The 23,160-nt window shown below is 37.2% G+C and overlaps 1 protein-coding gene across 1 annotated transcript in view; it reads left to right on the forward strand.

Annotated features, from left to right (window-relative positions):
* The window catches only part of VEGFC (vascular endothelial growth factor C), an 84,741-nt gene extending 71,710 nt beyond the window's left edge, over positions 1–13,031 (forward strand). Inside the window, exons 4-7 of the mRNA XM_014483210.2 lie at positions 1,007–1,158; positions 8,963–9,069; positions 9,356–9,689; positions 12,541–13,031. Of these exons, the coding sequence (XP_014338696.2) occupies positions 1,007–1,158; positions 8,963–9,069; positions 9,356–9,689; positions 12,541–12,655 (708 nt within the window). The 3' untranslated portion in view covers positions 12,656–13,031. The remainder of the gene's footprint in view (positions 1–1,006; positions 1,159–8,962; positions 9,070–9,355; positions 9,690–12,540) is intronic.
* Positions 13,032–23,160: the final 10,129 nt, after the last annotated feature.

A 23,160-nucleotide genomic window follows, 5' to 3' on the forward strand; every position in this document is an offset into this window, starting at 1 on the left:
CTGCATATCTGAGGTTATTGATATTTCTCCCAGCAATCTTGATTCCAGCTTGTGCTTCTTCCAGTCCAGCGTTTCTCATGATGTACTCTGCATATAAGTTAAATAAGCAGGGTGACAATATACAGCCTTGACGTACTCCTTTTCCTATTTGGAACCAGTCTGTATTATTACTGATCATAATTTAGATTTTAAGAAACTTTGGGATTTAAATCCTTAGTTTAAATTAATCACTAATTTACTTGTATATTCAACTTAAAACATTGTTTTTGTGGAAGGAAGAGAAAAACTGAACTTCTCCATTAATAAGGCATTCAGAATAAGATTTTAAACAAAATTTGAGACTCTAATCCACCCTCACGTATGATGTCCTACCCTATTCTACACTTATATTTTCATAATGCTTTTGTAAAAACAGCAGAAATGATACTTTATCTATTAATGAATGTATCTTTCTTTTAAACGTAATAAACTCATTAGATATATCAGAAAATATAAAGCTAGTTTGAAGTTGAAATTTCATTTGGAATGAAAATCAATTTTACACCTAGGTATTTTATGTGTGTGTACTCAGGTTATAGAAAATAAGACTTAACCAAACATTTCCAGGTTTTGTGGCCAATAGCTTTGCTCTTACACCACAAAGATATTTATATCTGTGCCATTTTTTAACCCCCTGGAATAATCAAAGACTGAAACAATCCTTTCTTCCTTGAACACATTGGTCTGTCACATCTCTAATCATTAGTTGGTTATCAAAATTCTAATATGCTTAAAAATAGGGGCATGAGATAAGCACATGGACTGTTTACTGTTCTAATACAGGATATTGATTCGACACAAAACAGTTTTTACTTGTAATCATAAAAAACTTTAGCATCCTGCATACATTACATGGCACTCCCTAATCATGAAGAGTTAAGCTCGCTCTTTTTGGGCTCCAACATTTACCACAGAAATGCTTTACAGTATCTATATAATTTTTCTTCTTTTTGTCCCTTCTTTGTAGTTGTTTGAAATTACAGTGCCTCTCTCTCAAGGCCCCAAACCAGTAACAATCAGTTTTGCCAATCACACCTCCTGCCGATGCATGTCTAAGCTGGATGTTTACAGACAAGTCCATTCAATTATTAGACGCTCCCTGCCAGCAGCACTACCACAGTGAGTATGACTTTGATCTGCTTTTTTCTGCATCCTCTACTAACATAAAATTACTTCCAAGTAAACACAGGTGATTAAAAGAATTTTTGTGAAATGTGCTATATTTCTCTATCAAATAAAACAAGACAAATTTGAAAATGCACTGTGAACATAAAATTAAACTGAAACAGGAAAACCTATGTTATAGACAAAATAGCTTACCATATAAAGTAAGTATTTGTCTGTGGAAAGACACAGATGCCACCAACATTTAACACTCATACAATCAGGTGTGCAAATTCATAGATGGATGTCAAAACTAAAAACATTTGAGTCTTAAGATTTTTGGCCCAAAACAAAAAGTAAATATGAATATATTATTTTATATCTTTTATAGCAAATTCAGTTGCCTTTCTTCCATCTCAATTAGTTTTTCACAACATATCAATTCATATTATTTCAGCAAGGATTGGATATTGAAATATTAATACTTTAAAAATTTTTTCTTAATATTATTTCATATTCACTCTCAAAGAAACATTTGTTATTCAACATAATTTCCCATCCTATTTTTTAGTTGGTTTTATGGTTTAGCATATACGGCACTATATGCTTCATTAGATCTTATAAAGAGCCTGGATAGAGCATAATGGATTGACTCTGTGAACAGTTTATAACAAATTGTTACGCATTGCCACCTGAGGCCTAGGAACTTTCTATCCCCAAATGAGAACCCAGAACTTTGTTCTTTAGGACGGCCAGGGCATATAGCACAGGCATGTAAAGAAACCTTGTATAACTCCAACATTTATAATAAAAGTATAAATAAATTGATGAGTAAACATATGCATCACCAAAAACTTTTCTAGGAACCTTCCCTTTTAGGGGACTTGACCATAAGCGTGATGTGCTAATGGCATCCCCTGCTGCATCTCTTTGTGCTGCTTTACTTAGTGTGAGAGGTGGAAGTCCTTACCTTTCCAGAGACACTTTAGGTAAAACTCTTGGGTAGCCTACTTTGACTGACAGAAAGGAAAAGATCTTACAGGCATCTGTGAATAAATTCACACTGATGGAAGTACAGACAATGGCTCCCTGAAGTAGTAGAGAGATTTCATTCACACAGTCCTGGGAATTCTAGTCACTTGTATCCCTTGGCAAGTCATCTAATCTAAGCACTTCAGTCATAATTTCTGTGCTAATGGTTTCGAGAATTACAATGCAAGATCTGAGCATTTTGCTGATTATATTAATTATAGTTAATATTTTATCGAAGTCCCTTTTATATGCATGCATGCACTTCACTCCTGTCTGACTCTGCAACCCCATGGACTATAGCCCACCAGGCCCCTCTGTCCATGGGATTCTCCAAGCAAGAGTACTAGAGTGGGTTGCCATTTCCTCTTCAGGGGATCTTCCCCACCCAAGGATTGAACCCACATCTCGTACATCCCCTGCATTGGTAGGCAGGTTCTTTACCACTGCTGCTGCTGCTGCTAAGTTGCTTCAGTCGTGTCTGACTGTGCAACCCCATAGACGGCAGCCCACTAGGCTCCTCTGTCCCTGGGATTCTCCAGGCAAGAATACTGGAGTGGGTTGCCATTTCCTTCTCCAGTGCCACCCTTTTATATAACTGTGTTTATTTATAATCATATTAGATGTAATAGGTACAGAATCAAAGATTTATTATGTCTGTTTATTTACCTCTACATTATTCATAGTAATGATCTTTCACAAATTCTTTGAGGTCTTGGAATCACACAGTTGTCACTAATTACTTCTTTTCCTTGTATCATATCCAAATGCTATTGATTATTTTGGGGGAGAGGGGAGACAGCCACTCCAGCCTAAACTGACCATTTCATTTCCATCATTGCCATCCCATCTACTTCTTTCTGCATGGATTTCTGATTTAATGAAGTGGTTTAAGTACTGTCTTTCTTGTACCAAATATGTCTCCAGTTGCTGAGTAATGTCACAAGTTAGCTTTAAAAGGCATCATTTCATTCACCTGACCAGAATCCTTTGGTGACTTTCAACTTCCCAAAGAACTGGACACCGATTTTCCACCTCTGTCATCTGGCATCAGCCTTCCTTTCTTGTTTTGCTTCCCATTCTTCTCCAAGTCTGTGTTTCACAAAGTCTGATTCCCTGAAGACCAAGTTCATTTCCTGCTCTGTATCTTGTTTCTATTCTGGCCTAGCTTAAAATAAATGTCCTTTCTTTTCTGCCTTTCCAAAGTCCTATCCATTTCTCAGAGTTCAGGTGGTGGTCTTTCTCCTGCCCCTGTCTTGTCCAAGCATCACAGGTACCTTTTGCTTCTTGAATACCCACAGCAATGACTGTATTTACTCTGTCCTTGCACAGATTTTTAGGGCTCTGTAAAAGTTGCATGTGAAACTGGTTTGTGAGATTATTTTAGGCAGGTTTATGTGTTCTATAATGTCCAGCTCATAACACTTAAGAATCACTGAGCCATGCCTACTTCAGGTCCGAGCAGACATTGTCTTGCTTAATGCTCACCAAAACATCTATGAAGCTGGTGGTAGGATTAGCCTTATTTTACCGATGAAGCAGATAATCACACCCCAAACTTGGGGACTGTAAACACATATACTACACTCATCAACAAATGCTTGCTAAATAACTTACTCATCTGTATATATCTCATAGCATTTGTGTATTTTATTCATTTCTTCATCATTACTTGCACACTGCATGCTGTTCGAGGTCAAGAAGAGAGAAAAAGAGCAAAAAGATCTTGGGTCTTGGGGTAAACCAGAGCTGAATGAGGTCTGCCACTAATTAGCGTTTTAAGATTGGGCATTTCATGTCTCTGAATTTCAGTTTGCTTATATATAAAATGTAAAGATATAAAAAGGGTTGAAGGAAATGCGGCATACTTCTACTGTGCTGAGAATGGTGTCTAGCATCTGAGAGATAGTCATTAAGGGGCAGATTTATTATCATCATGAAGATTCATGTTGAATTCATTTCCTTGTCTCTGTGTTTTTCAGTGAGTTTTACTGCATAAAATTAAGAATTGTATTTTATATTCCAAGCCAGTACACACAAAACTGTGTGTATAGCAATATCTAATTATGTATATGGCATCACCGACTACATGGACATAAGTTCGCTCTGGGAGTTGGTGATAGACAGGGAGGCCTGGCGTGCTGCAGTCCATGGGGACAAAGAGTCAGACACGACTGAGAGACTGAACTGAACTGAGCTGTGTATATATGTTTGTGATATTCATAATATATATAAAATTTTAAAGTAGATGTCTGTATTACTTTACCTATAGTTATGCAGCCATATAAAACTATAAAAATAAAACAAAGTTTTGTTTTAAATTATTTCCTTTATTATTCAACCTTTTTTTTTTTTCATTATCATCCCTTAAGGATCCTTTTATAGACGTTTTTTCCTAATTACCTACCCCATGAAATTTTAATGCCACAGACATATTTACATCTCTTTATATATCTTAAATATGTCTGGCCTTTATACATTAAAGAGGAAATATAAAGGTTTGTTTTTTTATTCAGTATAGGATTAAAAGGACAAAATAAAAATTTTATAGTGAAAAGTTAAAAACAATGTAAAATCTGTTAATACTGAATATAACTTTATAACTATGTGCTGGGAAACATATAAAGTAATACATTTACTTATAAATGGTAATATATCAAATTACATATGGAAAGTAGCAACTGATATAAATGTACAATACAAATAAAAATTTTCAAACATGTAAAATAATAATTTTCCAGCAAAAGTAAAATATTTTTAAAAATAAGTTTTAAAAAATTTTTTGAGAAATTAATTTTTTTGAACTTCTGCTTTCTATGAGAAAACAATAATAACCTGTATAACTACCAGATACTCACGTAGAGGGTGTCAACAATGTTTCTTCTTGGCATCTGACATGCTAATGTTTTGATTAACTTTTGTAGAATTAACTAATAAATGTAAACTCTTTAATTCTCAAAGCTCAGGTTTCACACAAAACAGATCAAGCAGAAGCCACAGAGCAGCCCACAGGGTACCGCTCAGTGTATGACTTTGAGATAAGGTCAAGAGGAATTCTTTCAGTTACAGCCATTTACTCACTGTACTTTTGTAGTCTTATTTTGTATACACTTTAGATATGTTACCCATGCCAAGGCTTGTGTGGTAGCCAATAAAACCTAATAGAAATTAAATAATAAGGAATGAGACTTTGTTGGTTTTGGAGAGCCAGAAACCGTTATCAGATCCAAGATTCCTCCTCCTCAATACCTAATTTTTACCCTCTTACAGATGATATTTTTCTCATTATGAATGCATGTCTTATTACGTGTGGTGCACTTAAATACTTTTTTCCTATTGTTCTCTCTTTTTTTTAATGTTGGTCTCAACCTATTATAAGTTGTGACCCACAATTTAACTGGAAAACTACCACAGTGATCATGGATATATGATGAATACATAACTATGTTTTGAAATCATTACCTTTGTTAACAAGAGTTAAGAGGAACCACCACCACAATGGCTAAAAGAAAAAGGCAGAGAAAACTAAGTGTTTGAGTTGATGTAGTACAATGGGAATCACAGATAAATATGTAAAATTGTGCAACTGCTTTGTAAAATATATTGGCTGATGCTTATGAGCTTAAATACACACTTACAATATGATTAATAACTTCCCCTTCTAGGTATTTACCCAAGAGAACTATAAACATATTTCCATATCATAACTTGTAGACAAATGTTCATATAAGCTCTGTAACCAATAACTGGGAACAAACCAATATCAATCAAAGGTGAATGAACAAACAAATTGCATTATATCCATAAAGTAGAATATTACTGAGCAGTCTAAAAAGAATGACCTGTGGATGCACATAACAACATAAACCAATCTCAAAAACATTCAATTGGGTGAAAGAAGCTAGGCTAAAAAAAATGCATACTATAGGATTCATTTTACATGAAACCCTAGAAAAAATGAATATAATCTAGACTCAGAGGAAGGAATATCGTTGTTTAGTCACTAAGTCATGTCCAACTCTTTGCAACCCACGGCCTGCAGCCTACCAGGCTCCTCTGTCCATGGGATTTCCCAGGCAAGAATACTGGAGCAGGTTGCCATTTCTTTCTCCAGGGGATCTTTCTAGGGATCAAACCCACGTCTCCTGCATTGGCAGGCAGATTCTTTACCACTGAGCCACCAGGGAAACCCTAATGAGAGTTACACAGGTGTATAAATTTGGGAAAAGGCCATGAATTTAAAATAGGAGCTATGTAGGCATTTTATTGTGGGCAAATTATTCCTCAGTAAAATTGATTCTTTCTAATGCCAAATGAAAAAGACCCTTTCATTAACTATAATTTTTAAATTAGTGGTAGATGTCTTCAAACCTTTCTGGTGACACTTTAAGTCAAGATTATATGATTCCTTCCAGGGAGGGCTTCCCAGCATTCCTTTCTACAGAGACTGAAATTTCGCTCAGATGCAACAATGTCCTGTTTCTGCTCCACCCTGGCTCCCACCCACCACTGCCAGCAAGATAACAAGTCTTGTCTTTCCTAAATGTTTGGTGTTACATTTACATTACTATGATGTTAACTAAGTAGCAGCTTTTTTTACATTATCTGTGAACAAGTATAACTAATTAAAAGAATCTTTTGCAAAATGAGTCATTCATAATATAATTATGGAGTCTCTGGAATGGACAAAGAATGTTTCTTCTGGGTACTGTGAGAGAAGGACAAAGATGAGCTTGACTGCCTCTAACCTCTGAGCATTCAGAGTCAAAGGGCAATGCATGTTACATTGATATTTTTTTAATTTTACCAAATGTTACCATGCACCATGTATCTGCCACCCATGGCCCATGCTCCTAACTCCTGACACCAGGTGGCTGCCATGATGGCAGACACCAAAGAAGAGGGTGCTTCCTGCAGGTGGCTTCCTGGTTTGAAAATTCATTCTCTGCTCACTAGCTCTCTGAGTTTTGCTAAGTTCTAAAAACTTTTGTGACAGATTTTCCTCACTTTTAAAATTAAATTGAAATGTTCATATAGCACAACATTTATGGTCAAATCCTCACAATCTATTCAACAACATGATACTATATTGCATGTTAATCTAAGATTATAATAGCATAGCATACTAAAATAACAGTGATGATAATGATGACAGATCTACTTCATAGATGTGTAGTGATGTTTATAATCAGTATTTGCATTAAATATTAGCCCAATTCCTGACATACAGTAAGCATTCAATAAACACTGGCTTCTATTTTTACTAACATTTTACAAGTGGAAAAATCGAGTCTGGGAAATGTTAATTTGCATATACAAAGCTAAACAGCTTTAAAAGAAGTGCCAGAGAGAGATAAAAAGCCAAGTGTCTCTTTTTCTTACCTCTATGCTTTCCTCAATAGTGTGCATCATTTCTAGTATTTACGAAAAGATCTCAAGTCTCAATATCAGCAGCACCAAAAAATATCATAAGTTCCACAGGTAGAAGAGATTATCTCTAACAGAAATGGTTAAATATCAATATTTATATTGATGTTTTCATATTCTCTTTTTTCCAATTATTTCCTCTTCTATTTTCCTTCAGGTTGAATTCCATGTATTTCTAGGGTCCCTTTAATGATAGACACTCTCTTTTAATGGAGGGAGCCATTTATGATTAAAAAGTGATACCCTAGATTTTTCTACTCAGTGTTTATTCATTTATGAATATTTATGTTGAGTCTTCTATGTGCATAGCATTGTGCTCGGAAATGTAGGATATTTTTAATGGATTATATAATTTCTCAACTAAAGTAACTCATGTACTAGAGTGCAAATAAAGACATATATATCTAGTATAAGAAGCATATAATACACTATGCTCTGCTTCATTCAGTCATTTAATGAAAAAGTTATTGTGTGCCTTCTAGGTACCACTGTAGTGCTAGGCTATGGAGAGAGAAAGAAAGAACGGCCTGGTGGCAATATAGTAGGTGGATCAGAGAAGCAAAACAGGAGTTGGAAAAAGTGGAGAGGAAGCTTCTGAAAAAATCCAAGAGAGAAATCATGAGTGGGAACCAAGACAGTAGAAATGGGTGTGGAAAGATATTTTAAGAAATATAAGAAATCGTGTGACTTGGGGACTGTGTCGGGGATGACAAAGTTGAGGATGAAACTGCATGGATGATATTCAAAAAGGTAATACCTGTTTACAGGTAACAGTAAAAACCATGATCTTTGACTCCTTTCTGGGGAGTATGGAGTGGGAACTCTGTGTTAATGGACCCTTTACAGTTATGGCCATCTGTGCTTCAGAAATAAGTCAGTAAAGTGCATGTATAAGGACGTTTCCTGTAGGATTGTTTAGAAACCCAAAATCTGGAAGAAACCCCAATGGCTACCAACAGGAAATTAATAAGTAATAGTGTACCCACTTGTGGACTAATAAAGATAATGGAGCAAATTTTATGAAGTGACATATAAAGATGTCCATAATAGATTGTTTAATGGAAAAAGGAAATTTCAGAATGGTCTGAAAGGCTTTATCCCATTTTCTCATCAACTAAAACTGTATGTGATCATACAAATGTATTTGCCTTAAAAAAAATGAATCTGAAATTATATAAAACCATTAGAATTGGACAGCACCAGTGGGTGGGAGTAGTTTGAGAGGGAATGTTTGCATTTTATTTTATGTATTCTTATATCATCTTAATGCTTTTTCATAAGCATCACTGATTCTGTAATACACAGGTAAGAAAAGAGATGATCCCTTCCGTGTACCACTTATTGTTAACCTGTCTCTCCACAGGTGCCAGGCTGCAAACAAGACTTGCCCCGCAGATTACATTTGGAATAACCACGTCTGCAGATGCCTGGCTCAGCATGATTTTATTTTTTCCCCCAGTGCTGGAGATGGTAAGCCAAATGACGCTTTAAGACTAAATGCCAAGGGTCTCTCTGTTGATTAACAAATACCTAATATTAAAATCACACATACAATATTCATCCTCAAGCTTTGAAATAAGTCACTACAAAATAGGACACTTTCTGCTTCACTTTCTGCTTCTGGTATTGTTTTGAACTTCTCTGTAAAGGAAGCTACCTGTGGAAAGGAAGACACTTCTAAGTGCTCTTCATTGTTTCACTCCACACCCAGAACCGAGTAAGGGATAGTAAAGCTGTCCTGACTGTGTTTGTCTAGACTCTGCAGACGGATTCCATGACATCTGTGGGCCCAACAAGGAGCTGGATGAAGAGACCTGTCAATGCGTCTGCAAAGGGGGACTTCAGGCTTCCAGCTGTGGACCCCACAAGGAACTAGACAGAGACTCATGCCAGTGTGTCTGTAAAAACAAACTTTTCCCCAGCTCATGTGGGGCCAACAGAGAATTTGATGAAAACACATGCCAGTGCATATGTAAAAAAACCTGCCCAAGAAATCAGCCCTTAAACCCTGGAAAATGTGCCTGTGAATGTACAGAAAATCCACAGAAATGCTTCTTAAAAGGAAAGAAGTTTCAGCATCAAACATGCAGGTAAGAAACCTTCATAAAGAGTATTAATTTATCTTATATTGGGGATAGTTTTCTCAATTCAAAGCAATTTTCTCAGCCAAAATACTGGTTTGTTAGAATGGGACCATTTAAGTTCTGTAAGATGAATTATGATATTTTGTAAACAATGCTAAATTTGGGGGAGACTGTTTGCTCCTGAAAAAGCAAGATGAGATCCCTGGAAACCAAAATGAGATCCAAGCTCAGACTGCACTAAGTCCTTGTCCCAGAGGCTAAGAGAGCAGCTCGCAACAGGAGTTAGATGACAGATGCATAGGACAGTCATTTCTGGAGCATCTTCAACATACACCCAGGCAGCACACACCTACCCCCACCAAAAATGACAGTGCAGTCAGATGTAATTTTGGACAAATGTTCTAAGTGCAGAAAATGTTGTGCGAAGTTCACAAAGGACAGGATAATACCATTTACTGTGGAATTGTATCTAGAAATGAAAATAGTAAGGCTAAGTATTTAATGAGAATTAGAGAAATATATTAACATATTGTTAAAGGTTACTCAAGGCATTCCTTAAACCTGATTTGGCTTCCTTCATCACAGAAAAAAAAAAAAAAGAGTCTCCTGGACTCAGACCCTTTCAGTGTTCATCCCTGACCTTCTTCCTCTGATCCAAGAATAAGCCAGCTCTAGGTGTTTGACACAGCCTCCCACTTTGCTTCAGCATCGCTCCACCAATCACACCCCTTCTCTTCCACACCTTTAATGTCCTCAACTCTGTAGTTTTCTCCCTCCAATTTAAAAACGTTCTCAAATTTCTTTATTGGCATCTTACTGCAATGTTGAACTTTCTTCAGCAACTAGCTCTGTCCTTGTCTTCTGAGTTGCTCCATGATGGGTCATTTTGCACTTATCTGTTCACCTCTTTCATCTCTTGTATTCACCCAGCTGTAATCCTGTTATGCCCTGAGGACTCCATGATTCAGCTTTGTTTAAGGTTTCAGTAGCCCCTTCATGGTCAGATTTCACAAACAATCCGGTCTTACTGCAGTTTCTCTTTGGGCTTTCTGTTTGGGCCGAGAGAACGCTGTGCTTTCCTGATGGTCCTTTTAGTCTTCTCTCCACCTGTTCTCCGTCACCATCACTGGGTTCTCTTCTTCCACCAACTCTTTGCAGATGGTGATAACCCCCACAGGACTTAACACTTACCTTCCATTATTTACAATATAGTGTCTATACGAATGTTAATCGTTACTTTTGTCTTCAGTAAACAGTGTCCTTCTTTTGATTCTCAAGAGCTTGTGTTACCGTTTCAGTTCATCTTTCTGATGATCCAGCCACACTAACATGTTAGCTACTGCATGAGGAGACTTCCATGAACCTAGGTATCTCTTCTTCCACTACCATTTCAGAAAACCTTATAGGAATCCTTATGTTTCCTCTTTAGAGCATTTTTTAGCAATGATATTCCAATTTTACTTGCATATCCTATTCTAATTACCAAAAGGATATACCAAAACTATAGAAAAATATAGATACTAAATCTTTTTAAAGATCATTAAATCATTTTGCACATTGAATCCAAGTGAACCCAGTTTACAGTGAAAAGCCTGAAATTTTTGTTTACATAAAACTAACCAGTTACTATATTTTTCTACACAGTTCTTACATTAACTTAGAAAAAACGTCCCTATCATTGTATTTCTCCTCACAGAATACATTGTTTCTTAATGGCTTTCTATTTACTGAATTTCTTTCTATGTTCATTTTTCTAAGCATGTAATTCTAGATTTTATGCATATACTGAAACAAAAAAAAGATAGTTTGATATTTTGAAAAAATACATACTCCTCACTTTCTCATCATATTTATTCTAAAAGTGTAGTGGGCAGAGTACCTATTCTGTGATTCATTACCTTAGTCAGCAACTTTCATTGATTACTGAAAATCATATCTTTTTAGTAAAGGATTACCAGTATTCCTATACTAATGCATTTGTGTTTAGAAATGAAAGTAAATAAATAAAATTTTAACTAGATATGCTTTCAGGAGCAAAAGAAATGATATTTCAAAACCCTCTTTGTAGTTTTTCTGTGGTACATTTCTGATTTCCAGGTGCCCTTGCATTTTTCTCCATGGTACATTATGTATACTCATCCCTCAGAAAGTCCTTCAAAGATGTTCTGTTCACAGGAGCAACAGGGCTGTGGATGTTATTGACTGCTGAGTCATTTGTCCTTTCACCACCGCTAGAAACTGGACATTGAGGGTGGGGGGAGAGGAACCTCCCCCACAGTGAATACTGTCCCTCCCTGCCCCTTCTCCCAGCCCACACTGCTTTTGCATGGCGTCCAGGTGGACGAGGGAGGCTGGCCACCCTTGTGCAGCAGCCAGCTGCCAGCCCAAGTTAAGAGTAAGGGTGGGGCCCTCCTGTGGACCACAGCCCTGCCAGAATGGCTGGGTTTAATCTCCCTGAAGTCTGGGTTCTGAAGTCCCAGATTCTTGAGAATTCTGCCACGCTTATGTGATCATGCTAAATCGGCAGACCGTAAATACTCACTTTCAAAATGTCTGTTTTATGTTACTTTCAACTACAAAGCACAGACACTTCAAAAGAATGAGTGCTAACAACACCCCATTCTTCCATTTGTTACCTCTGCAAGCAAGACTTTTTTTTTTAGGCTTTTTCCATCCCTCTTAAATTTGGAAATTCCAGGCACAAACTTTAGCAATTTATAAACTGGACAACCGTTTTATGATAAAATGAGTAACTTTGTTCCAGTCTGAAACTTAGAAAAACACGAACGTGCGTTTGTAGTATAACAAATTCATCTCGTGGTCTTTAACAGAAGTCTGTCCTTCTTTGTTCCTCTAGTTGTTACAGACGACCATGTACAAATCGAGTCAAGCATTGTGAACAGGGACTTTCATTTAGTGAAGAAGTATGTCGCTGTGTCCCTTCATATTGGAAAAGACCACATGTGAACTAAGATTGTATCTTTTCTAGTTCGTCATTGTTCTTTCATGGGAAACCATGCTGCCATGTTAGAACTATGAACACAGAGACTTTGTGGACCGGGTAACAAAGACAAAAGTCAGTTTCCTGAACCACGTGGAGAATGTTACAGAAATGGACTGGAGCTCATCTGCAAAAGACCTCTTTAAAAGACTGGTTTTCTGCCAATGACCAAAAGCTGAGGTTTTCTCTTGTGATTGTTTTTTAAAAAGAATAATGACTATATAATTTATTTCCACTAAAAATATTGTTTCTGCATTCATTTTTATAGCAATAACAACTGGTAAAGCTCACTGTGATCAATATTTTTATATCATGCAAAATATGTTTAAAATAAAATGAAAACTGTATTATAAGCTGTAAGTTGAATCTGTTACCATCTTATGCTATCAGCAAAACCTGATATTGTGAAAAGTCATCTCCCCCTGTCCTCCCTGGTTTTTTTTTGTCTCTGGGTATCAGATTATGATTGCTGAGAAAAAGTATGTTCCTATAAAAGAAAGTTTAAGATAGATAGCAGTTGCTATTACATTTTATTTTTAATCTCAATATATTTAATGAGTATAAATGTTTTAGCACATGGTACTTTTGAATTTATAGCCAAATGAATCAACAGAAAACATATCATCTTATTAGATAGTCTGCTTAGCATGGTTATATCACTGAAAGTTATTCAGTGCCCCAGGAGCATTCAGACTTAACCTGGTATAATAGCTATCACTATGTATTAATATTAAAATGGCTTTAAAATATTTTACTCAAAAATAATCTTTTCCAAATATTTAATTCCTTGTGACTAGCTAAATACTTTTTATAAGCTGAAGTGCTTCTATCCAACACATATAAGTTGGAAGTGACATTTAAATGCTCATATGTTAAAAAGCAACAGTCACACAGAGTACTTATTTCATTTTTTTTAAAGGCAACACACTAAGATATTTTTTTCTGAGAACAAATATTTGCTTACATAAATACAACCACATAAGTGGTTTGCTTGTTGAAAGAGAATTGATTATTCGCTTGTATGACATGGTTCCTAGCAAAAATAAAAAACCACATAACTACTAGCAAATACATAAAAATAAGTAGTCCTAAAAGGAGAAAAAAGAATCTATAGAGTTATGTAAACATAAAAATAAGTCTTTTAAAACTTGCAAATATAATACAATGAAAAGGTATAGGTGAGTACTCAGTACAATAAAAACATTAGTATCTATATGTTTTGCTACAAAATAATTTATTTTTTATAATACTTTATTAAAATGTTGATGTCCTAAATATATTGAAACACTATTTTCAATACTGACTTTTAAAACACTATTATATCCAAAATTTATTGAATTACATGTACATATTCTGGACAACTCTAACATCTCGTTCATGAAGTCAAATCTTTTTTTTATCTATTGGGAAGAAAAGGCAGTCTTCTGAAATTCTCTTATATATTTATGGATCATCTTTATATTTTTTAAGTAAAGATGGATCTGGAGCCTGTAGACAGAAAATACGTGCTCTGTACATCTGTGAAGCAGCTAAGATGTAGGTAATTTTCAAAGTTGAGAACAGCAACCAAACTAATAATAATAGTAAAACAAAAGTAAAATATAAGTAAATTTGACAACAGCTATAGTTTTATCAAAACTTCCCCAAGAGAACAAATTCAGGGGTCATTACCAAAAGGAAATATGGAACCACAATAAATAACATCCTTCCCCCTGAAAGGGAGCCACAGCCCTTGGTGCATAACATGGTCACTGTCTATACAATTCATCCGAGATTCAGTTTCAATAATTTTTCATCACATTTCAGCCAAGAATATAAGCCAACATGATACAATCTGTTATGTTGATGTGGTATTCATCATTTTTAGTCCTGATATATTTAAATATGTTAATTTATTTAGCTAATTTAAAAAAAAAAAAAAACCTAAGTTTCCAATGAATCCCTTGAAGCCATGGAGAGAATCTTAGAATCTGATATAATGACCCTTACAAGTTATCAGTTTAAAAAAATCTAAACTATGTGTTGACAATTAGTTCCTCAGAATATATGAGTATGTCAAAAAAAAAAAAATCACTAGACCAAAATATAAAGTATAAGGCATGCCAGAAAAAATAACATTTAATTTGTCCCTGGAGGTGTAATAATTTTGATGAAAAGCAAAAACAACATCAACAAAGCAATACTTAGCCAGAGATTCTTGCAAACAATTTTATGTAGACCATAAAAATCTCACTTCCTTACATTATAATAATTGAGATTTTGTGGTGGTGGTTAAGTGGACTAGAGATCAAGCTAAACAGTCATTTAAAATATTAATATTAACAAACAGGATTCAGTAAGAAGCTAAAATATACAGTGAAGATGTTCATAAATTCTACAAGAGTCTCCAACTACCAATCAGTCAACTCTTAAGAATAAAGATGAGTGAACACTGGAAGCTTGAAGCAACAAATACTATATCCAAATCTTGGAAAGTTTATAAACAGAACTTCATGTCTAGAAACCTACACTGTATGCTGCTGCTGCTGCTGCTAAGTCACTTCAGTCGTGTCCGAGTCTGTGCGACCCCATAGACTGCAGCCCACCAGGCTCCCCCATCCCTGGGATTCTCCAGGCAAGAACACTGGAGTGGGTGCCATTTCCTTCTCCAATGCATGAAAGTGAAAAGTGAAAGTGAAGTCGCTCAGTCGTGTCCGACTCTTCATGACCCCGTGGACTGCAGCCTACCAGGCTCCTCCGTCCATGGGGTTTTCCAGGCAAGAGTACTGGAGTGGGGTGCTATTACCTTCTCTGTAACACTGTATATGCTCTGTTTAAAAGACTCAAGGAACAAAGTATTTTGGTGAGCAGTTATAAGATTTAGCTTCCACATATTTTTTTTTTTTTAGAAGGAGGTTTTGACCTTTTGACATTTGCTAACTTCCTGGGGGAAACAGATTCCATTATTAGGATTTCTAAAAATCAACTCTGCCCTCCACTTCCACACTGCTCAAAGCAGAAGTGAGCATTAGTGGTGAGCCCTGTGTGCACTTCTTTCAGAGAAGGGAGAACATCACTCACTGACCACACAGTCCAGGCTTCCTCCAGGGGTACCCTGCTCAGCAGGAATTTTACTCAGTGAAGGAGAGAGAAGAAGCAGATTCAACAGGTGAGGGAGGTCATATCTCAGCACTTGTTTTGGTATTTTGTTAAGGTTTACACATCTCCTTAAGTAATCAAATTTCTATATTCGCCTTCCCAGGAAATGCTGGGGCAAAGCACTGAACCAAGCTCCCTTGACTCCACTTCATCTGCAATTCTGTGCCATCCCCCAAGGTCTGAGCTCCCAATAGCAGGCTTTTCAAAGGATGCTTTTTAGTGATTTTACCTTTAGAACAGAGTATAACATAAAAATAGTATTTCCCTTCACTGCAGTAGAAGAGTGTGTTGATGTGTCTGATTTTTTAGATGAACTGTAGAAAGTTGTGAATAAATGCAATGTTTGTATCCTAAAGAAGCATAGAGTCCACCCAGAGAACTGCTTAGGAAAGTCCATGGCACATATGTTATAAAGTAAGTACTGCTCTATCTGTTTGTGTTTGAATTTTTAAGATATTGGCTATTTTGTAGGCAGAGAATAGCTATCTGTTAACTTATAGACATGTACTAATAGGTGGAGTTTGATGGTTTGAAACAAAAAAAAAAGTTTCACATGCTCTTTTTTCTTCATTCTATAGCCAACAACCCATTGCTTAAAAAAAAAAAAAAAGTCATAACAGAAAGAGGACTGGACTGGGAATTGTGAGCCAGGTTTTTAATCCTGATTTTCTGCTTTGTCCTTGAGCAAATCACCAAAATCTGAGTCTCAGTTTCTTAATCTGTGAAAGTAGTAAGTTGAATGAAATTGTGCATTATGTCCAACTCTAGGGTTACAGACACTGTACTAAGCTACCTTCAGAGGGGAGGTAAAAAGAACAACTTTTAAGAACTTCAGGGAAGCACCACGCCTGTGATTAGTGAGACAACCATTTCTTTCAACTCAAAACATTTACAGTTGCCTCTGTAGACAGTCCATGGGCAGCACCAAGTGTTTTGACTTCTGGACTTACGAACATGTAGATGCCAGATCCTGACGCTACAGGCCCAGTTCCTAATCAAATCCTATCATCAGAATCCCAGATGGAAACACTGTCAGAAGTCAGTTTCACTTCAACAGCCTTGCCTGGATGAAATACAGTATGTGTGCCTCTGACTGAGGTTTGGAAGCAGTGCACAGGAAATCTCAATTTTTGCTTTCTTGTGAAAGTTGCTTGGTTTTGTTTTGGGTTTGTTTGGTTTTTTTGTTTGTTTGTTTTTGAGATATTTACTTTTCCAACAGTTGAAAGAAAATTTCCAGAGTCTCCATGTGTGATCCCCTTTGATATGAAGAAATCAGGAAATGCGACGCTTTAAGTTGTCTAAAGTAGTTGTAATTTAAGAATTAGAATTATAGTATAAAAGATAGATTTTCATTTACAATTTCTGACATGAAACATTTCAAACAATCACATGAGAATTTTGTTGTGATTTTGTTAATGATTAATAGTTACTCTTAGTGAGGGCACTAATCAGAGGAATGGGGCTTCCCTGAAGTTTTTTAATTAAAAAAAAAAAACTTAAAATACATTTGGCTGGAAATAACTTCCATCTCTGTTTATGGGCATGGATGCTGAAAGTCACATCATTCACCAGCGATCATATCATGACGAATTTGCTTTCAAGAAGACAGTGAAGAAACAGAAAGAATCTCTTCATCTCTGGATTTAAAGCAGATGGTTTTGCACTTAATGTCCTATCACATGAGAATTCCATCATGATTGTTTCGTAACAAGTTACATGACAGGTTTGTGCTGTGTGAGGAAATGACAAGCTCTGTGACCCCTGTCTCATGAGAGTAGGCAGTGACAGAGCTAGCAGGAAAGAGAATTTTACTTCATCTGTACCACGTGGTAAGGACCCACATCTCCTGTGCTGGGGGTACCCAGAGCTTCAAGGAGCTGAGGAGGTCCTAGAGGTTGCAGAGTTCTCTTGAGTCCATGTGAAAGCACAGGGCAAGTGACCATTAGTGTACCGGTTTTCTCACTTCTACGGTAGCAATCAGTGTGTGCTCCACAAAGTCGTAGGCTGGACACCAGACCCCCAGGCCTCATTGCACAGAGCAACTCTGCTTCTATCTGTTTTATGTCAAGACACTTGGGAATTTTAATTTTTATAAAAGTCCTTGCAAATTCTTCCTTCAAATTACTGCTCTGAAATATGACATTTACCTTATTGAATTACTTTAACAACTTCTTGCTCTCTGCAAAAGACATCACCTTCCAGAGGAGCAGCTGTGGCCAAAGTTTTGGTCAAAACCCTGTAGCTCTGAAAACCCTCTTCAACCAACAGATTGCTGACACCAAGAAAGGTCACTGTGCTCTTATCAGGAGAGGAAAAGAGTTCGCAACTCCCATGCAAAGTGCCCCAGCTTGAATAAAGCTTACAAGAGAGAATTTATGAGAAAAACTGGGTAGGCTTTCATTCAGGCTTTTAAAATAATTACACCTATTGGACAGCCTTTGACCAAAGGTAGGCTGGAGCATCCCCGGGTTGGATTTATAATCAATGCCCCCCTCCACGCACACACCTTCAACTGTGAGGCATTATTCTTTGCCCAGGTCCACATGCTTGATTCTCTCTTACCTTATGAAGAGTTGTTGTACCAACGACTTTGAATCTGTAAACAAAAATATGGAGCATCCCTCATCTGACATGCTCAATTTTTGTCAGAAGGTTGGTATGAACTCAGCTCATTTTTTACACTTTGCCCTCTCTTAATCTGGTCAGCTGCCATAACAGAATACCACAGGCTGGGTGGCTTAAATGACAGAAAGTTATTTCTCACCATTCTGGAGGCTAGAAGTCCAAGATCAAGGGGCCAGCAGAGTTGGTTCTGATGCAATCTCTCTCCCTAGCTCCTCACTGCCACCATGTGTCGTCACTGTATTCCTATGTGGTCTTTCCTCGAGGCACCTGTGGAAGGAATGAACTCTCTGGTCTCTTCATATAAGGACACCAAACCAAGCAGATCAGCACTCCAGCCTTAGGATCTCATTTAACCCCGATTTCCTCCCTAACAGCCCTATTTTCTGATGTAATCACATTGGGGCTTAGGATTTTGACATAGGAATTTGAAGGGGACACAGTGCAGTCCATAGCAGCCTCTCTTGCAAATTTTAATTGGCAAGAAAAAGTTGGATGTGAATCAAACATTTTGACACCAAAGAAATTTATTTCAAGGCAGATAGAGTGCCTTAACAGTGTTGGGAGCTGGTGTGAGAGCAAAGGAGATCGGCAGAGAAAATAACTAATTCAAGAACCCTCAAGCTACACCTAAAACTCAACCTGAGAGAGTTTGTGAAAAATAGCCTACCTAACTGAGGTGTCGGAGAAGGCAATGGCACCCCACTCCAGTACTCTTGCCTGGAAAATCCCATGGATGGAGGAGCCTGGTAGGCTGCAGTCCATGGGGTCGCAAAGAGTCAGACACGACTTTCACTTTTCACTTTCATGCATTGGAGAAGGAAATGGCAACCCACTCCGGTGTTCTTGCCTGGAGAATCCCAGAGATGGGGGAGCCTGGTCGGCTGCCATCTGTGGGGTCATACAGAGTCGGACACGACTGAAGCGATTTAGCAGCAGCAGCAGCAACTGAGGTGTAAGTAAAAATAATGAAATCAGCTGGATTTTGCTCCCAACTTGGGTCTTAAATTCACCTGCCTCTGGAGTTGATAACATCAAGATACCTTGTACTGTAATGGGTTTGTTCTGAACAACTGTGTGCTGCTTTCAGGAATCACCATGCATCCTTAATTTGTCAGATGAAATCTGGAGGTAACTGTGACAAATCCAGAAAAGGTGTTTCCAAACAAGACACAAGCTGATTTCAAGACAATCGTGATTTCAAGGGGACATTCCTTCATTCCTTGGTTCCAGCTGATGGAAAAATCATCAGATATGTTTGTGTTTAGAATAGCACAGTAAGCCCTCAATAAGTAATTTATATAGTCTTTGGTAGTTTTCAATGTCAAATTCTCTTTTTAACCAGTATTAAAATATCCAAGACTTCAACCTTATTTTATTTTTTTTCTAATTTTATTTTATTTTTAAACTTTACATAATTGTATTAGTTTTGCCAAATATCAAAATGAATCCATCACAGGTATACATGTGTTCCCCATCCCGAACCCCCTCCCCTCCTCCCTCCCCCTCCTCCCTCAACCTTATTTTAAAATCACAGCAAAGTTCTGAGAGAGCAAAAACTTGACAGAATGTCAGGATTCAGCCAAGCATAAACTTTTGGGATCTGAATTTATCACGACTTGTGACTGTGACAAAAGAATGTTGTAATACAGAATTCAATCATATATCTTGTCAAATTAGGTTATTAAACTTTGTACTTTAAATATATCAATTCCAACCCTTCACTCTTTAACATGTAAAAGAGTTTACTGGAGGCTAGCTTTGAGAGATCAAGATAAATGTTCTGAGAAATGGTCATTTTTAATTTTAAAATGTGGGAGTTTTTGTAAAACATACAGATAGAAAGAAAAAGGAAACAAATGAGAAGAAATAATTCAAAGTCATCTGAATATTAATGACATTACATTGGAAATAAATTTTATACTCAAATGTCTACTTGATTAAGCATTTCCTGTATCATTGAGATAGGAATTTCCTTCATTTTTAATAAAATGCACTTTCGTGAAAGGAGAATGAAAAAACTGGCTTGAAACTCAACATTAAAAAACTAAGATCATGACATCCAGTCATATCACTTCATGGCAAACAGAAGGGGAAAAATGAAAGCAGTTACAGAGATTTTATTTTCTTGGGCTCCAAAGTCACTGCAGACCATGACTGCAGACATGAAATTAAAAGTTGTCTGCTCCTTGGAAGAAAAGCTATGACAAACCTAGACAGCATGTTAAAAAGCAGAGACATCACTTTGCCAACAAAGGTCCATATAGTCAAAGCTATGGTTTCCTTGTTAGTCATGTACAGATATGAGAATCGGACCATAAAGAAGGCTGAGCACCAAAGAATCAGATGCTTTCGAATTGTAGTGCTGGAGAAGACTCTTGAGAGTCCCTTGGACTACAAAGAGATCAAACCAGCCAATCCTAAAGGAAATCAACCCTGAAGGGCTAAAGCTGAAGCTCCAATTCTTTGGCTACCTGCTGCAAAGAGTTGACTCACTGGAAAAGACCCTGATGCTGGGACAGATTGAAGGCAAAAGGAGAAGGGGGAAGCAGAGGATGAGGTGGTTGGATGGCGTCATCAATTCAACGGTCATGAAACTGAGCAAACTCTGGATGATAGTGGGGGACAGAGGAACACGGAGTGTTCAGGGGGTCACAAACAGTTGCTGCTGCTGCTGCTGCTGCTGCTGCTAAGTCGCTTCAGTCGTGTCCGACTCTGTATGACCCCATAGAAGGCCTCCTACCAGGCTCCTCTGTCCCTGGGATTCTCCAGGCAAGAACACTGGAGTGGGTTGCCATTTCCTTCTCCAATGCATGAAAGTGAAAAAATAAAGTGAAGTCGCTCAGTCGTGTCTGACTCTTAGCAACCTCATGGACTGCAGCCTACCAGGCTCCTCCATCCATGGGATTTTCCAGGCAAGAGTACTGGAGTGGGGTGCCATTGCCTTCTCCCACAATAGTTAGACATGACATGGTGACTGAACAACAACAATCTTAGTCATAAACCTTAGAAATTCAGTTTAAATCAGCACTTCTCAAACATTAACTAGAGAATTCTTACTGCATTGTTAAAGGGAACATGCTCTGGAAAATGTCACTGAGAAATGCATAAAATTCCTGTCCTTTAAACTGAACAAAGGAGGCAAAAATGTGTCCTTAATATATAACTTGCTTATAAGATTGAATGTAGCTATTAAACAGTTGTTGGAGAAAAAAATACCAAAACTCAGAAATAACTATATTGGGAGTTCTCATCCATTTCTAGCAGATTGAAATTTTTTTTTTTACTTTTTCTTTCCTCAAAAGAAAATAAATTTATAGAGATCTATAGAAATCCTAAGTACCTCTTCTAAAAGATGAACAACAGAAGTCTCAATCAAGGTTGTTGAAAGCATAGTTTGTTGAAAAGGGTGAAAGGTTAAAGTGTAGAATTATGAGAGTTTGGAGGAAGGGAGGTAATAATTTTAAAATAAAACTATAAAAATCACCAGACCAAAAAGAGTGTGTGATATATAATTTTACCAGAGGGATGGTATGGGGAGGGAGCTGGGAGGGGGGGTTCAGGATGGGTAACACGTGTACACCCGTGGTGGATGCATGTTGATGTATGGCAAAACCAATACAATATTGTAAAGTAAAAAAAAATAATAATTTTTTTAAAAAGTTAAGATTAAAAAAAAAATACCAATAGGCAAATTAAAAGGTAAAAATGTGCTCAGTCACTTCAGTCCTGTCTGACTCTATGCGACCCCATGGACCATGGCCCGCCAGGCAGCTCTGTCCATGGGATTCTCCAGGCAAGAATACTGGAGTGGGTTGCCATTTCCTTCTCCGGTGATAAAAGGTAAAATAGGACTCTGCTGCTGCTGCTGCTGCGTCGCTTCAGTCGTGTCCGACTCTGTATGACCCCATAGACGGCAGCCCACCAGGCTCCCCCGTCCCTGGGATTCTCCAGGCAAGAACACTGGAATGGGTTGCCATTTCCTTCTCCAATGCATGAAAGTGAAAAAATAAAGTGAAGTCGTTCAGTCGTGTCCGACTCCTAGTGACTCCAGGGACTGCAGCCCACCAGGCCCTTCCGTCCATGGGATTTTCCAGGCAAGAGTACTGGAGTGGGGTGCCATTGCCTTCTCCTACTATAATATTAATAAAAATATAGATAATCCTCCATGTATTCAATACTGCAAATCTTCAGAAAACCTAAATGTTATCAATAAGATTCAACTTTTGGATGATACTTTTATTTTACTGTAGCCAGTAAAATGTAGCCATGTGTGTAAACTGTTCTAGTCTGCACACATCAGGGAACTAAGCTGGACTTGAAATAAAACACTCATCTAAAAAATTTTGATTAGACAACCACAAAAACTTGCAGATAATATTTCAGTTTGAAGGTGGCTGGGTAATGGTGAGGTGGGATATACTTTCCTATGTTAACAAATAATTTCTCTGTGACAATCCTCTTCAGTCTTCATCAATTTTTATCAGGTTCCTCTACTTATCAAATTGTATGAACTTTTAAAGAGTTATTTAAATTTTGATGTTTCTACTTGTTCACGTATATCTCTCCTTGTTTGCTGTTGGACTGGTCATGGAGTTTATGTTGTCTCTCTGTCCAAAAATATTATGGAGTCTAACCACTTTTTCTATCTGCTCTTTTCATGTCATTTATGTTAAGCCTCCTTCCCTTTACAGTAGTCAGAAGATTTTTCACGAT

The sequence above is a fragment of the Bos mutus genome, chromosome 27 (genome assembly GCF_027580195.1).
Source record: "Bos mutus isolate GX-2022 chromosome 27, NWIPB_WYAK_1.1, whole genome shotgun sequence".
Classification (NCBI taxonomy): Eukaryota; Metazoa; Chordata; class Mammalia; order Artiodactyla; family Bovidae; genus Bos; species Bos mutus.